The 19,187-nt window shown below is 25.6% G+C and overlaps 1 protein-coding gene across 1 annotated transcript in view; it reads left to right on the top strand.

Annotated features, from left to right (window-relative positions):
• LOC100202791 (protein-associating with the carboxyl-terminal domain of ezrin) overlaps positions 1 to 19,187 on the top strand; it is a 49,760-nt gene that overhangs the window by 14,834 nt on the left and 15,739 nt on the right. The window contains exons 4-10 of the mRNA XM_065791183.1: positions 8,527 to 8,617; positions 11,782 to 11,837; positions 12,856 to 12,899; positions 15,381 to 15,458; positions 15,657 to 15,790; positions 17,861 to 17,912; positions 18,279 to 18,414. Of these exons, the coding sequence (XP_065647255.1) occupies positions 8,527 to 8,617; positions 11,782 to 11,837; positions 12,856 to 12,899; positions 15,381 to 15,458; positions 15,657 to 15,790; positions 17,861 to 17,912; positions 18,279 to 18,414 (591 nt within the window). The remainder of the gene's footprint in view (positions 1 to 8,526; positions 8,618 to 11,781; positions 11,838 to 12,855; positions 12,900 to 15,380; positions 15,459 to 15,656; positions 15,791 to 17,860; positions 17,913 to 18,278; positions 18,415 to 19,187) is intronic.

Raw genomic sequence — 19,187 nt, 5'->3', positions numbered from 1 at the left:
TTGAAACTTTTCAGAAATGTGAAATACTATCATATAATTTAATATTTAAAAGTAAATATTAAAGTCTTCAACTTTTTTCAAAAATCAACTCTACATAGTGTGGCGGTCGTAACGCTTTCTTTTTACCACTTCTGAACAAAACAACTTTTTCAGACTTAACGCAGCAAATGGCAAGGTAAAAAAAAATCATTTAGTGTGTGTATTTAGCACATGTTGGTGTTATTATATGCTGAGTTTCATAGTTTTTACTTAACGTTTGACAAGCATTTTTATGTTTTTTCTGTTGTGATGGTCGTAATGGAAAATCCAATGCTTAAAAACAACAATTAAGATGACACAATCAACGATGTAAGAAAAAATATATAAATGATTATTAACAACCAAAAAGATCTAATGGATATAGGATATAATTTTTAACGCTACACAACAGGGCTGTAAATAAGCGTCAAAACACGTTTATACAACCATGCTATGGTATGTTAGAATAATTTTTTTAAATAACTTTTTTGCCTAAAAGTATTTTTAAATAATTAAAAAAAAGAGTTATGGAATTTAGTATGTGCTTTCATAACTTACTTGCTTTTTTTCCCCCTCTTTCTTGCAGAATTGCTCATATATATATATTTTTTTTGTAATTCACCTCCCCAAGGCCGAGAAGGCCACTACAGATGAGGAGGCTACTTGTGGTTATAACCCTCTCTCAACTCTATAACTCCGAAACACAAACAAGGCCGCTGCGTGGAGAAACAAGTTAAGCGCGGTACTACCAAGGATGTGGTGGGAATCGAACTCAGAACCTCTCGCTTATGAAGCGAGCGCTCTACCACTACACCACTACTGCATAATATATATATATATATATAAATATATATTTATATATATATATATATATATATATATATAATATATATATATATATATATATATATATATATATATATATATATATATATATATATATATGTATGTATGTATGTATAGTTCTATAGATTGTTGCATTTGAGAGTACGAAAAAAATGATTCTTATGCCAATAAATACGTCACTTTTAAATACTTTTGACTTTCATCCAACATTTGCATGTTGTCAGAAAGTTAAAACCATTAATTTAATTACAAATTAATAGTATTTTAAACAACTGCAAAAACGCAAATATAATTGACCAGATTGTTTTAAAAACATTCTGAATGTTTTTAATAATATAAACAATGTTTTTATTTTTATTTCTTTTAATAAAATGTTTTTATTTTTATTTCTTTTAATAAAATGTTTTTGTATTTTTTTTTTTTTACTGTAAATCATGCACAGAGTGTTGCTATATTGACTATCTTATAGCCTGACTTGCAACAAAGTGCTGCTACATCGACTGACAAATAGCCTGACTTGCAACAGAGTTGCTATATCGACTATCTTATAGCCTGACTTGCAAGGGAGTGCTGCTACATTGACTGAGGGTTTGGTCGGGGCAGGCAGTCTTTCAAGTAACAAAAATAAAATTCCGGTAATGCATTTTAATTTTTACTTTTTGTCAACAAAACTTTCTGACAACCAGTTAGAAGTTATATATATATATATATATATATATATATATATATATATATATATATATATATATATATATATATTTTATATATATATATATATATATATATATGAATGTATGTATGTATATATGTATATATATATATTTTTTTTTTTATATATATATATATGAATGTATGTATGTATGTATGTATGTATGTATATATATATGTATATATATATATATATATATATATACATGTATATATATATATATATATATATATATATATATATATATATATATATATATATATATATATATATATATATATATATATATATATATATATATGTATATGTATATATATATATATATATATATATATATATATATATATATATGTATATATATATGTATATATGTATGTATGTACAGCACAATCTCTCTAATTCGAATCTCCTTAATTCGAAATCCTCCATAATTCGATTAAATGCAAAGTCACCGTGAAATGCGTTTAAGAAAAATCAACTTTCTATAATTCGAAAATCTGTCTAATTCGAACTTTTAGTTTTTCTCATAAAAATTGAATTAGAGAGATTTTACTGTATATATACATATTGCCAAATGATCTGTTAAGCACAATTGAAATAAATATTTGTTTAAAATTAACTTTTAAAATTTTTAACACTTTTAAAATGTTTATTTGACATGTTTCTACTACATAGTTCATCAGTAAAAATGTCATTAAAAAAATTTTTTTTATGGGTTACAAAATTAATTACTCTATTACAAAAATCCATTATACAATCTATTACTAAAGGTTAAAAAGGCTATAAAACCATTAAGAACATAAAATATTAAAATGCCTGTCTCAAAATTCAATGCGAAAAATTTTCTGTATCTCCAAATTTTATTCATTTTCAAATTCCTCTTAACACTGACAAATGTGATGCAAAGGCAATTGAAAAGAAACTACTTTAAAGTACAATTTTAAGAAGGTCAGAAGAATATAAAAAACTTGGAATAAGGATCTCAAAAAAGAAGAAGCAGTGTAAGGCTCACTTTTGACAGCATTGGATTGGGTTATTTAACAATACCTGTAAAGAAAAATGTGAACAATTATGTAATTAAAGTTAATTCTAATCATTATAAAAAATTAACAAATCTTACTAATAATACTATTTTTATTTTTGTTTCTCTACACAGCGGCCTTGTTTGTCCAAGGTTCGGGTTTCAGAATATTAGAGTTGAGAGATGGTTATAGTGGTTATAACCATCTCTCAACTCTAATATTCTGAAACCCAAATATATAAAAAATTTTACTTTTTTAATACCGTTTTATTTTTTTTATTTTTTTTTTTATTTTTTATTTTATTTTAATTTTTTTTTTTTAATACCGTTTTACTTCTGAACAAGTGATAAAAAAACTTTCTTTTATCCTTCCCTTGACACACAATAAACTGGAGATTTTGAAGGATGGTCTTAATCATTCTATTCCTCCTAATAGACTTATTAAGAGTGATAATTTTTTCTTAGCTTGAATGGATTCATCAATCAATGAATTTTAATTTAAAGAGGTTCTTATAAGATAAAAATTAAATTAACTGAAATATTTTATGTTCTTATTATAGTAATTACAAATCTTCTAAAACTTTACAACATAAACATAGTATTCTTAAAAAATTTAAGTCTTTTAATTATGTATTATTTTTTTTAAACATCTTTATTTCCAACACGGCTGCAAGCAACCACTATTAGAGTTAGAAGTTACTGGAAGAGAAAAGATAAAGACTGTAGAGCAAGATAATGATTGACAGATGACTTGAAAGATTGCAAATTTTATGTATCAGGAAGCAAGATGAAGGAAGCAAATTCCTAAGAACTGATGTTCAAGGAAAAAAGCTAGAGTTATAGAAGTTTTTGGAGCACTTAGGAACAGTCAAAGAAAAAGAATGTGACTTAATTGAATGACGAGTAACACGAAAGTGAATTTTAGTTGATGGCACAAGCTAGCTCTTTAGAGCAGTGTCCATTATAGTATTTGCAGAAAAGAAAAAGAGAAGCAACATTACGACAATGTGATAATGGTTGGAGGTTGGCTGCAAGAGTAGGTCCAACTATGTTTACAATGCGTTTTTGCACTTTGTCTAAAAGAGAAAGAGCATCATTAGAAGATCCGCCCCAGATATGGCAACAGTATTCCATACAAGGCCGGATTTGAGATAGAGAATACAATCTAAAGTAAGAAAGTGTTGAGCTCGATAAAGAGATGCAACCTTAGCAGATGCTAATTCAGCAACAGATTTGATATATGGTTTCCAAGAAAGATCGGAAGTAAGAGTTGATCCTAGAAGATTAAGAGTGGATGACTCATTGAGTACATTACTGTTAATAAATATAGGAAGATCTAAATTATTGTGATAACAATTGGCTAAAAAAAATTGCATTTATCTGTATTAAAGTTCGCCAGCCACTGTGAGCCCCATGCTGTAGCAGAAGTGAGATCCTTTTCGAGCCCAAATGCCACCTTAGATGTTAGAATATCTGGAAGATCATTAATGTAAGTTAAAAAGAGTATAGGGTCAAGGATAGAACCTTGAGGAACCCCTGAAGTTACAGAATAAGAAAAAGAGTGCTGTTCATTGAGGACAACTTTTATATTACGATTGGAAAGGAAGGATTCAATAATCTTGAAGATGTTGCCAGATTCACCATAAGAAGAAAGCTTATGGAGAAGACCAGCATGCCAAACTTTATCAAAAGCTTTAAAAATGTCAAGAGTAATGGCCTTAACCTCTTCACCTTTATCTAATGCATGATAAAACCTATTGGTTATTATTGTTAGCAAATCAGCTGTAGAACGACAAGATCGAAATCCATATTAATGATCAAAAAGTAAGTTATTAGATTCAAGTTGAGAGATTAAGTGCTTGTTAATTAAAGATTCAAAAATCTTGCTTATGAAAGGAAGAAGACTAATTGGACGGTAGTTAGACGAGTCAGATCGCTCTCCAGAATTTTTGAAAATAGGGATTACAGATGCCGCTTTGCAGCAGGCTAGAAAACAAGACTCTAATAAACACTTGTTAAATAGTGTTGAAAGTATAGACAACAGCTCCGGAGAACACTTCTGCAAAACTATAACAGGTATGTTGTCCAGGCCACAAGCTGTAGAAGAGTCTAAGCAGGAAATCACTTTAGATACAGAAGCTGGAGTGATGTGAATGTCAAGCAATGGATCAACCTGTTTGATGGCAATATCAGGTAGAACGCAACTAGTGGAATCAATAGATGATATTGATGAAAAGTTCTTAGCAAACAATTCAGCTTTGTCTTTAGGTGAGGTGACAAAGTCTGAACCATACAAAAGAGGTAGAATTACAGATTTGCCCTTATTATTGATACTATTAAAGATTCTCCAGAGCCTAATTTTTGTGATGAAATACAAGATTTTATGACCTGAGAATTTGAGCTTTGGCATTAGACAATACCTTTTTACAGTGGTTTCTAGCGATAATAAACAAACGTCTGTTTTCTGGAGAATTGTTTTGCTGATAGACATGGAAGTAACAGTTTCAATTGGAAATTGCAGCAGCACAATGTGAGGAAAACCATGGAGAAGAGTGAGGCTTGACCTGGAATTGTCGAGAGGGAATAAAAGATTCCATGTTTGCCTGAATCCATGAAGTGATGTAAGAAGCATATTTGTCAACAGGAAGACAAAAGATTTCTGCACAAGGGCCATCACGAAGAAAATCACGGAAAGAGTCCCAGTTAGCTTTAAGTTAGTTGAAAGAGGTACGATAATAGGGGGAATCAGATGATGAAGAAGAATGAGATAACAGTTTTAGAGAGATTAAACCATGATCAGAAGCACCTTAGGGTGAATGTGGAGAAACTGAGCACTGACTAGGTTCAGAAACAAGACATAAGTTGAGTAGAGAAGGTAAATGATTCGGGTTGTCTGGAAAGCCAGTTTGAAAGTTGATTATTTGAAATGGAGATTGAGAAAGGGTAAAGTTGTGGGCCTTAATGCCTGCAGAGTCACTGACTACTCGAGCCAAGCCATTCAGTGTGATGAGTATTAAAGTCACCAACAACAATAATATTAGATGATGGATAAAGAGAGAGGGCTTGGTCAATTTGATCAGAAATAACATCAGTGTTATTATTCAAAAGAGTGCAGTCTTGAGATGAAGGAGAGCGATATAGAACAAAAAGAAAGGCGATAGAGTGAAGTGGTGCTAAACCAATGCACATAAAAGAATAGTCTGTCAATTCAAACCTAGTTTGCCGACAAATCGGTGAATTTTTACAAATGTAAATGCCCAGGCCAAGGATGTGGCTATTGGAGTCTTTAAAAATTAAAAGAAGATAACCATCATCACTAAGATAACAAGATGAGACAGCTGAACTTAAATTAGTCTCTCAAAAAGCAAGTAGGTCTGGTGAACTTTGCAAGAGATAAGACTCAACAGAAGAAAAGTTAGTTCAAAGACCGTGGTGTGTCTTGACAATGCACACCTAAAGTACAAATAGGGACACCATCCATGCCCAACATTGCATCAGAACCATAAAACTGTGTTTTAGAGCGGTACCCTCATTAGGAGATAATAAAATGAGTTGCCAAGTCATAAAAACAGAGACGCAAGCAAAACCCATTAATTGAGAAAGAAGATCTAGCATTCAACATCCTAAACTAGAAACAATGTATCATAAATACATCTGTGCCAGCCTAATAGATGAAGAAGAGGTGTGAGGCTGTTCTACAGATAGAATATGTTTACCCCCTAAGTCTTTGCCTTGGAGGCCTTTTACAAGATAGTAGCCAGATGCAGTTAACATCTGCCCAAGATGAGTATTTATATTGAGGCACCATCTCTAGCCTTTACTCAACTAAGTGTCCCAAGGCAGGGGGTGTTTTTCCAAGTTGGAGTTGGCTTCTCCTAGCCTTTGCCTAAAACTGCGTATTCTACAAGGTAATGATCTAAAGTGTTCACCAAAAGATTCATTTTTCTTGAAGAATTAAAATTACACAATATCAGTAATAATTTTCTAATATCCTTCGATGGTGAAAGTTTATTCAAGAGTATTTCATTAGAAGAAATCACTCAATTAGCGGTTTCTAAAATATTAAATAAAAATCCAGAATATAAAATTTCTAATGTGAATTTAAAAAAATTATTTAGGTATACAACATGTAATTCTCATTTTTTCTTTTGTGGTAAATATTATAATCAAATTGATGGTGTAGCTCTGGGGTCTTTACTAACTCGTGTTTTAGGCAATTTATTCATGGGATACTTATAAGTGATTATTTAAACGAATTTAATGGGAATAAACCTATATTTTTTAAGAGATATGTAGATGATATTTTTAGTGTCACTCCTTTGATCAGATTTCTGTATGAGTGACACCATCCTAAATAAATCATTAACTTATTATTATAAATAATTTTATGCTCATAACTACCATTACAATATTAGTTTTTTTTTTTTTTTTTTATTGTGTTTATTGTAAACATACTGATTATTACTATTACTATAATTTGTATTAATTTTTTTTTTATCTTATATTATTATAATATATTATTATTATTACTATTGTTATTGTTGTTATTATTATTATTATTAAAACTGTTGTAAAAATGATTTACGGAAAATAAATAGCTTGTTGTTGTTGTTGCATCATTTTACTCAAAAACCGGTAGTATTGTTTTTTTAGAGTATTTATATTCTAAACACCCTAATATTAAATTTACATGCGAACATGAGCAAAATGGTGGTTTTTTATCTTTTGAATATTTGCATTAAAAATATTTAGGAATTGATCACTTGTATTTATCATAAGGAAACATATACAAGTCTATTGATAAACTTTTTTAGCTTTAATGTAATTAGTTACAAACTTGGGCTAATTAATACACTTATTGTCCTTTATTTTAGAATTAATGACACATGGTTTGGTTACCATACCAATATTCATAACCTCAACCTGTTTTAATGAAAACTCAGCACCCAATTAAACTTATATAGATGTATAAACAACTATTTAAATAAAAATTTTGTCCATCTAAATTTAACAATAACGAATCCCTTAATCACAAATATTTTAAGTTACCATATATGATTGTTGATCAGTGATCGTTCTAAAAATATTCACAAAAACTAATGAATTATTAAAACACTTATGTAAAAAAGATTTTATTATCAAGCTATCATTTTCTTTTATAGTTAAGCAATTTTTCTCATTAGTTAATTTACTTTCAAGAAATAATAAATCTAACATTGTTCACATATTCAATTGTGCTAACTGTAATGTTTGCTGCAAATTGTCTGAACTTTCAACGCATTGATGAACATTTTAAGGACGATAGAAACTCTGAAATTTTTCATCATTTAATGAATAACATAGAGTGTTAATGGAAAGACTCATCATAAATTAAGGAAAACTTACAAATAAAGTTGCACAGGCCTGGTTTAAATAAACAAGATAAACATAGATCAAATAATTTAAAGCCTTTAGTTTAAAATTTTTTTATTCTTGAACTATTTTAAAACTTTGATTTTTATGATTGGTTTCTTATTCAGTTGTTTTTTTGCTGTTGTTTTTTTGATGTGTATTGAGTTTTGAGGCTCGCATATTTTAGTATTGTATTTGAATGTTCTTTTTAACCTTTTGTAATAGATTGTATAATGGATTTTTGTAACAGAGTAATTTATTTTGTAACCCATATAAAAATGGTTTTTTAATGATTTTTGTAAATTTTACTGATGATGAACAATGTATTTCGAATCATGTCTAATAAACATTTTAAAAGTGTTGTTAATTTTATCCATATATATATATATATATATATATATATATATATATATATATATATATATATATATATATATATATATATATATATATATATATATATATATATATATGTATATATATATAAACCTAACTTAGGGGTCTTTAAAAAACTAAAAATGGTTTTATTTTTGTTTAATAGGTACTTCGACTGTCAAAACAAAGTTTTGAAAATGACATTATAGGATACAAAGAATTTTGTTTGAGTGTACTAGAATATTTAAAAGATGATGGTAATTCTTGTTTTTTTTTTTCGTCTAGATCTCCTAGATCTATACATACATATATATTTTAAAAAATAAAGCAATATTTTTTATTTTATCAACATAGATATTACAATTTCAAAAGATTTAATCTTAAAATAAAAACTCTGAAATAGATATTAAATAATAGACTTTACAGAGAAATATTAACAGATAAAAAATATACTCTCTCGGTTCCGAAATATTGTTCCGATTTCCATTCAACATAATGAATGATTGAAAATAAATTGTTTTTATTTTTTACTGTAAAATTTATTTTATATATATATATATTTTATTATTATTTTTATATATATTTTATTATATAAAATAATATATACTTTATATAAAAAATAAAAAAATTAGCAACATAATTTATTTTCAGTTATTCTTTACGCTGAATGCAAATTGAAACAGTATTTTGAAGTGCAAACCAATAAAAATGATTACAAAAATAAATTAAACTCACAGTTTAATTAAATAAGTTAATATCATTGGATTGTTTATCAGGTAAGGAATTTTCATATTTTATGTGGAGCGCTTCTTTTACTTTTAATTTATGTTTGGTTGGAACAGTATCCAAAACCTTGAAAGGATTAAAATTATATAGATTTTTGCAGTTAATTGATGTATTTAAATGTTTATATACATGAGATTATATATATAAATGATGTCATACTGAAGAAGTTATTTTGAACATATATCAATAAATGTATGTTAAGTTGATTTTAAAATTGATCAGATTACAAGTTCATATGCTTACTGCATTTTATTCTTATTTGCTGTCTTATAGTTGAAGCTTAGTTTCTTAATTACCGCGGAGAGAGGAATTGTTTTTAATGATCTTTCTTACTGTGAACCTGCACTCCTAACTCTATTTGCTAACCTGCACTCCTAACTCTATTTGCTGAGTTTTCATTTTACCATTCACTGACTTGATTAGGGGGGTTTTAAATTTTTCATATAAATGTTTAAAATTGTCTTTTCTTAAATAATTGAACTTTTTGAAATTATTTAAATTAACTATTAAATTGAAAGTTTTAATATGTTAAAAATAAGCATCTTTAACTGCTAAAATATTTTTAGAATGTTAGTAAATTCAATTGATTTAGCTTAATTTTTTTCTGTTAAAAAAAACTGTTTGTATTAATATTTAAGCAGGGATTATCCTTCCCCAGATATTTCCGGAATTCCAGATATTTTTTTCAAGTTTTAGTTTTTCCTGATATCCAAAACATTTTGTATACATACAAGTTTAGGTATAAGTTTTTGTAATATGTTTGTTTTTTAGGTTTTTTCACTCATCACTCATAGAAATATAAAGAAAAGTTTGAAAAAAAAAATTAGAAGCAATTATGCTAAAATCAAAATTAGGACAAATATAAGGGAAAATATTCTTTCGATATTTTACCCAAACAATTTTCCGAATTTTTTAAATAAGATCTATGTTAAAGTGCAACTGCATATCATTTAAACAATAGGAGAAGCTGCATATTTTTTGATATGCACTATCTCCTATTGTAATTGTAAATAACAAAATAACCAGGTTAAATATAATTATCTTATTTTTAAGGGCAGCAAAATAGATAAGGTTCCTTTTTCTACTTGTCCTTTAACAACATAACATGATGTAAATAATTTTCTTTAAAATTCAAGTTTTATTTTAGGAAGTTTTTGAATATAAATTAACAATAAACCTTGACAAACCTTGCTTGTCAAGGTTTATTGTCAATTTATTTGTCTGTGCAGCAACCTTGTTTGTCAAGGTTTGTGCTTCAGAATTATAAAAATAAAAGAGGAATGACATTTAAAAAAATATACAAGCGAACATGAAGTAATATTTTTTCTTCTATATTGTCCACCTTCTATATCTCAGGGCAAAGTTGTGTGGGAAATCAATAGAGATGAATATTTAAAAAAACTGAATATGTAAAAAAAACTTATATAAAAAAAACTTGGTAAATACATTACTATAAAGTATGTATATAAAAGACATTATTTTTTTTTAATTTCATAATCTTTACCTCCATGATGAAACCATATTATGGGTTTTAAAAGAAAAAAAACTAGCATGTTTATTTTCACTCATATTTACAATTAAGTTGTCTGTATCAGAGTTTTTTATTTTTTAGCTAAGTTGCCTTTCCTGCTACAGAAGTAATACGATATAATAAACAATAAATATACTAAAATATAAATATACTTCTTGAACTAAAGAAATTTTTTTAAGTCTTGAAAAGCAGAAGCAGAATGTTTCTAGTCTTTCATTACTTAATGTCTTGAATTAGCCAGAGAATAAAACAAAATAAAAAAGGGATTTTTTGATAAATAAGTTTGTAAGCTCATTTGCAAAAACATTTTATAAAAAATATATATATAAAAAATTTAGGGTTTCTTTAAAAATGGTAAAATATTTTTTGAAAAATGATAAAACTTTTAAAACGATGTTTTAAAAATAATATTTTCCAATAAAAATGCTTTCTTGCTAAAATATAGTAAATTTTTTTTTTTTTAATTTTATTCTGATTTTGATTGGTTTGAGACCCAGGTTGACATAATTTTGAAAAAATTACATAAAAAATTTCTTATCTAATTACCTTTACCTTTGTTTTATTTTATTTATTAATTACATAATTCTTATTACCTCGAAATAAGCAATTTAAACTAAAAATGAAAAGAAATGTTTTACAAGTTAAAATTACTAAAGAATGATGATTGTAGTGATGATGGTAAATTTTAACGTTTTTCAAAATTTCTCCAATACTATTAGTAGATGTATTATAGCCATATTTAAAAATATATAGTACAATGTATTTATGTTAGCATAGCACTAACATACTCCGCATACCTTTTGAAGTTTAGCACTAACTTATTTCATGTACTTTTTTAAGTAATAGTAGTTATTACTAGTGGATTAAAAAAGTATAACTAAATATTTAATAAAAAAACACAATAAAAGTAAGAAATATGTTTATGCATGTGTATTTAAGTTCTAAGTAACACAACATAAATTTTTTTTTCAGAAAAAGAGAAAACAAAAAAATAAATCTTTTGCATACGTTTAATGGTTTAGTATGACATCATCAGTGGCGTTTGCTAAGTTACATAATTACGAATACAGTTCAAGATATGTAAATATATATTTATTTATTTAGCTCAAAACACAAAAAATTTTATCAACCGATTAGAGACAGATTTTGGTGACAAGGAAGTAAGAAGTTTACTTTAAAATTTGTTGTATTTTCAACCTCCTAATGTTAATTTTAGTGGTAAATAAAAAGGGTTCAATAATAAATTCAATTTTCTAATCTTGTGCATTCATTTATTCACGTTTTTGTTTCCTTTTTTTTTCTTCTGTTTATTTAAGTCATGTTGAATAATCTTAAATACTTTTCTGAAGAAGCTATGTGTGTCTGGTTATGTTCATAAATACTTATGCGTAATTTTAGATTTTAGAAGTTTAGATGACTAATAATAATTAATGAATACAAATATAACAAGGAGAAAAAAAGTGTTTGTTGTGCTGTGTCATCATTGCATAAATGTAAGGCTCAATTTTAGTCAATGGCTCAGCCAAAAGAACATTGCATTAAAGGTTTGTTTTTAGCACAATGAAAAAAACACAAGACTTAACAAAAGATGAATTGGAATGAGGGGTCTGATTGAATGAGCTACCTAATAACCAGATTTAATACCATATGGTTTCTTTGTGCATGAAAATGTGAAAATAAACAAAAGAAATATATATTCTTTTCAAATGAAAAAGTTGAAAATTTGATAATATCAATGATGTGTTAAATATAATTTTATTCATATTGAGTAATGTCTTTTTAAATATGCTCAAATAAGTCGTTACCTTTTTTTTTGACTTGTTGAAGTTCTTTGTAATATTCTTTCGGAAATAAATAAAAAAAGTTTCAGTTTATTTTTTAAAATCCTTGACATGGCCACACTCTGATCTAAAATTTCTTGACACGATCACACTTTAATCTAAAATTCGTTTTTTATTTTATTTAACAAAAAAACATTTTTAAAGTAAGCAACATGGCAGTTGACAAAATTTTCAGTTATGAAATCTTAAAACTTTAAGACTTTTATTAAATCTTTATAACTTAAAGAATTTTATTGCAGAGCAAAAACTAATATTGGATTTAATTTTTAAATTTTTAAAATGCATTATTAGTCCATACTCGATTGGGTAAAATTAATTCTTGGTAATTTTTATTTAGAATATTGGTTCTCTGAAAAGTCTTTTAAGTGATTCTTTTTTCAAGTAAGTAGATGAATTTAATTTATATTTACATTTACAATAAATACGTACATGCATATATATATATATATATATATATATATATATATATATATATATATATATATATATATATATATATATATATATATATACACACACACATATATACACTATATATAATATATGTATATGTATACTATATATATATATATATATATATATATATATATATATATATATATATATATATATATATATATATATATATATATTTACTATTTATATATACACATATATACACTATATATAATATATGTATGTATATATATATATATATATACCCAAGTGTATATATATATTATTATATATATATATATATATATATATATTTACTATTTATATATACACATATATACACTATATATAATATATGTATATATATATATATATATATATATATATATATATATATATATGTATATATATATATATATACCCAAGTGTATATATATATTATTATATATATATATATATATATATATATATATATATATATATATATATATATATATATATATATATATATTTACTATTTATATATACACATATATACACTATATATAATATATGTATATATATATATATATATATATATATATATATATATATTTATATATATATATATATATATATATATATACCCAAGTGTATATATATAGACACATATACTAGTTTTGCTAATCTTTAAAGTATACAGCTTTTTTAGAAAATGAAGAATAATGAAAGAGAAGATGCCCCATGCCAAACCCTTAGTTTATGTAGCCACTTCTTTTCGGCACTCCAAGGCTATTTCAGTGTGAGGTCACAGTGCTTATTTAAACACACATTTATAATTGTATTTTTATATATATATATATATATATATATATATATATATATATTATATATATATATTTATATTTATATATATATATATGCACACACACAAATAATTTTAAATGTATTCTACAAAATAGAATGCTCACTGTTCTTAAAAGAACAGAGCAAAATATAAGTTATTAGAAAATCAAAATTTTTTCATTTTACACAGTGTTTCATTAATAAAGAATCATCAAAAATGAGTGATCAAATTAATTAAATTTCAACTTATTTTCATGTCTGCATCAAGAATACGATTTTTTATTTAAAAAACATTCTTGGTTTGAGAAATATAGATAATGTGTAATTATCTATATTTCTCATGCAGATATGATATGCATTTTTTGAAAATGTTATACCCATGTGCTGTTTTAAAAATGGAACAATTCAATATAAAATCATCAATTTTCTTATCTTTTATTTCCCGTATTTATTTTGACAGCATGATGTCTTTTGAATACTTTTTATTTTTAGAGGAATGCTTAAATGCAGATTGGCAAAGCGTTTTTTTCATTCATCCTCTAAACAGATGAGAATATTTAATCTGTGCACGTCATTATTAAAGAAAACTTTCATTCGATATTTGATAGTTGGATACTCCTAATAAGGAAATGTGATAGCATGACATGGCAGAGTTGTCTTTTTTTATTATTTGGAAAAATGATTTAACTATCTCTGGAATGAAGATGGAAGGAAAAATTAAAAAAAAATGAAACTGAAGGCATTCTTGGGCTCAAATATAGAGTATATCAAATGTAGAATAGCTTTAAGTAATTATTTATCTCACATATAAATAACAAAAATCAAATTTCCAATAGTTTAGATTCATATATAAGTTGATAAGTTATATATGGAAATAATATTAGAAGAAAAAGTCTTCTATCTCCTTCATTTCCTCCTATCTTTTTAAACAAAAAATACTAACAGTATAAGAAACTCTTGTTTCATATATTGTTTTCATATATAATGTATTAACTATATTAATATATGAAACTAAACTGCTGGAAGTTTGATTTTTGTTATTCATATGTGAAATAAGTCATTACTTAAAGCTACTCTATCTAATAATGAAAAGCAAACAAATAATAAAAGTTAAAAAAATTTCAAATTATTAGAAAAAGACTCGAAAAAAATTATTCAAAAAGATCTGTTTTTTATTTTGCAGGGTTTTTTTTCTATAGTTTTAAACAGTTAACAAAAGTCAACTGTTGTTTTCCAAAGCTGATAATTAAACAAAATTTACTCTGGCTTTATTTGTCATTCAGCAAAATTACATCCTTTTTAATGTATCTATCCCTTCATGCTCTAAAAACTTTTATCCATCTAGTTTTTTTGTTTGCACATCAATGCTTCAGAAATCTCTCTCATCTTTGTGTTTTCCTGACTCATACAACTTACTACTTTTCAAGTAACAGGTTGTATGAGTCAAGAAATTCTTCTGTCAATCATTTCCTTGCTTTATAACACTATTCTTTATTTTCTATTAACTCCCAAATTAATAGCGGTTGCTTGCAGCCTTGTTAGGAGCAGATTAGTTTAGGGGGAAAAAAAATTTACATTTGTTACAATCAATATTTATTTTAGATTTCCTTTTTTAAAGACTTACCATGATCTTCAGAATGTAACTCTAAAGTCTGCAATTGAAAGAGAAATTTTTTACAGGTAACTTTTACTTATTGTTGCTTCAAAACTAAAATTAACAACTAAAAAAGTTATTTCATTGTCAAAAAACACTCAAATTTATGAATACTGATAAAAAAGTATTTACAAAATAAACTTGTAAATCAAGATATTTTTTTAATAATTTATTTGTTTAGGCTTAGCTAGTAAATGGTGTATGTTTTTTTGTCTATATTTTAGCACTTTAGCAAAACATTTACAAACTTTTCCTCCATATGCTGTTAGTCATCGATTTGCACCATTATTGTTTTCACATTTTGTCTTAACTGATCCTTCTGCTGATAAATGTTTTTTAAAACATTTATTTTGTGCTGGTAATTTATCACTTTGTTTGACTTTATGTTTAAATTTATTTAAGGTATGTCAAATAAAAGATAGCACAACTGGTTTTTTTAATTTTATTTTATAAAATATTTATAAAAGGAATAATACCAGAAAAAATTACAAAAAAAAGTTAATTAAGTTTGTAGTAGTGTATTTGGTCAAGTCTTTTGTGTTGTTGTTAAATTTTGACATCCATTTTACATTGGCAATAACTGATTTGGAAATACTAACTGCCAACCTAGATGTGTTTGAGGTCAACAAAAAAATAGCCAAACTCGTTTCTATGTTTTATGGTCAAACCTTTGTTTTACATTTTTTCTAACAACCTCACACAGACTAAGGTCAGCAAATTATTGCCAACCTTATTTTTTCTAATTCTGAGGTTTGCATACATATTTTTGCATTGAGGTACAGTTATTGATTAATTGTGATTCTACTTGGCCTAACTTAAGTTTTACTCTCACCTTTTGACGAATCAGTAATCCAAACAAGTTAATTAGTCTATATAGAAGTGAGTTTCTTAATTGGCTTCTTTGTGTTCCTCGATCTGAATGGATTTGTAGTTACAATTGTACATTTTTGTTCAGCTTTTCACCTTTTCTTAAAGAACTCTTAACTTTGTGATTGACCATTTGTGCAGCTTTTCTTAAAGAATACTTTGTGATTGACCATTTTTACAGCTTTTTTTAGAGAACACTTTGTGATTGAACATTTTTGCAGCTTTTCTTAAAGAATATTTTGTGATTGAACATTTTTGCAGATTTTTTTAGTGAACACTTTGTGTTGACCATTTTTGCAGTTTTTTTAGAGAACACTTTGTGATTGAACTTTTTTGCAGCTTTTCTTAGAGAATACCCTCCCCCTCCCTTTTTTTTTATTTTTTATTCCTTCCCCTTTTTAAAAAAAGTCACATTACTTTTTTTTAATAATTATGTATTTAAATACCTCTACTGATGTCTTAAACATGTCTTGTGATGCTACTTAGATTTGGGCCTTGTTAAGAAGCGTTGCACGGTACTCATTTTACGATTGAAATCAGCAATTTACATTAAGCAAAAACTTTTATCCACTGGATATTTAAATTCATTTTTTTATATTGCTCATGCGATTTTTTTTATTGTTTGAGACTTTTATTTAGATTGAATTATTTATTCTACAAAACATGTTAACTTCATTTGTAAAGTACTTTAATTTTTTGATAAAAAAAAACAGGTAGTTAAATAATCTTTTTTTTTTAATTAAAAAACTTTAAATAAATATGGTTTTGAAAATTAAAAATTTAATTTTTACTTTGAAGGATTATAAAATGGTTTAGCAATATTTCTTAAAGAAATTATTTCCTTTTTATTTGCAAGATAATTCATTAAGTAAAAAAGTTGATATTTTAAGAAAGTTTTTATCATAGATTTAAATGTGTTAAAGCAACCATAAAACTTCATTTTTTTTGTTTTAAGAAAGAAGTGTTTTTTTTAGAAAATTTATTTTTACTTATGAATTAAAACTTTAAGTTTGTATGACATAAGTTTTATTTATGAACACAAATTATGTTTATGAATATCTTATTGGTAACTGATAAAATATATTTATAAATTATTTACAATCTTTATTAAAAATAGTTCATTAAATACTTAAAAAAACCAAACAAATGATTTATTTGTATAAAATAGTTTTAAGAAATAATAAATAAGAAATAATCTTTTTTAAATTACAAAATTTTGGTTATGTGTTTATTTGCTTTTATTTAATAATAATGGACTTTGCAAATATTAGAATTTTTAGTTTAGAAGCATTAGTTTAGGCGTCCATACTTGTCAAACAGTATGGGATTATGTTTGGGTATGACACTACTTTAGGATATATAGGATATAAAGTGCCAATTAAAATAAATAAATTATTAAGTTGATGTGTTCATTTAAAGGTGATAATTAGGTTTTATTTTTGTGCCAAATTTTTTATTTGACATACATTATAAGCATTTACTTTAAGATACATTAAATGGAATTCTTACAAACATGCAATTTTACTTGAAATTAATAAAAAAGAGTTGCCATTTTGTTTAGATGATTCTGCTGTCCCAAATACATACCCTATTTATGGTGCTGATAATTTTAAGTATATTTTTTAGTTTTACAACTTGTTTTTATTATACTTTTATACCTTTAGTTTTATTATTTTTACTATAATTAATATTATTATAGTAATATAATATTATATTACTATATTTATTTACTATTATTATATATTTATATATTATTATTATTATATGCATTATAAATGACTATAAAAGTTAACAAAAAAATTCTTTAATATTAACTTAGTATTTTATGATTTGTATTACAAACATGGTTCAGAATGATAAAATATTTGTTTTACTTTAAATATTGATTTAATATCCTCTATAATAAAAACAAGTAACAAGGAATGAATATACTTTTTAGAAAGTACTCATTGCTTTTCATTTTATTGTTATTTTTTTAGAAAGTACTCATTGCCTTTCATTTTATCGTTATTTGAATCAAGAGATGCTGCAATCAGATTAATCCTTCTCAGATATTTTTCGTTTTACTGCTACTCTATTGAAAAAGAAACTCTTACAGATGTTGTTTTACCAGAAGTGTGTAATTTTTAAAATTTTGTACTTAAATAGACACACATTTATTAAGATTGTTCAACGAATATAAAATTGTTCAGAATCTCAGCTAACAGCCAGCAAACTTTTATTTTAAAACATATATCAATATTGGTTCATTTCAACTATAAATTTTTTTATAAAATGAATTCAATGATTTTAAACTATCACGCTGAGAAAATTTATTTTTCTTCATGTTGTTTACATACATTGTCCCTCTTGTAAATCTTAGGCTTATCAGATATTCAATTACTTGATCAACTCATAAAAATATTTTTTCTTTGTTTTAATATTGTATGCCACGCTTGAAACTTTTTGCGAATATATTTTGACTATTTAAAATATCAAATCATCATTAATTTTAGTAAAAAAAGTTTCAGTTGCTTCATTATTCTTAAAATTTAGTTTTTGTTCATTTTTAATACTTAAATGCCGTTACAAACTTAAACTTAATGTTGAATTTTGAAACCTTCCAACTTGAAGTTGAAAGGTTTCAAAAGGAAAGAAGAAAGTATCCAGAGTATTCTGTAAAGTTAAAAACAGGCTTGCTAAAATATTCTGAAATGTTTCATTACATTGCATAAGTTTTTTAATGATTTTTATTATTCAAGAAAAGTCCAGAATAATCAGGTCTGTTCAAGAGAGTTGTGGAAGATTATAGAACATTTTTAAACTTACCAGGGCATTAAGGAACTTTCCAGAACGTTCTTGAACCTTCAGGAGCATTTTGGAAGATTATAGAATATACTGAAACCTAC

This window comes from Hydra vulgaris, chromosome 02 (assembly GCF_038396675.1).
Source record: "Hydra vulgaris chromosome 02, alternate assembly HydraT2T_AEP".
NCBI lineage: Eukaryota > Metazoa > Cnidaria > Hydrozoa > Anthoathecata > Hydridae > Hydra > Hydra vulgaris.
The sequence above is the reverse complement of the archived record's forward strand: the minus strand, read 5'-3'. Positions and strand labels throughout refer to the sequence as shown.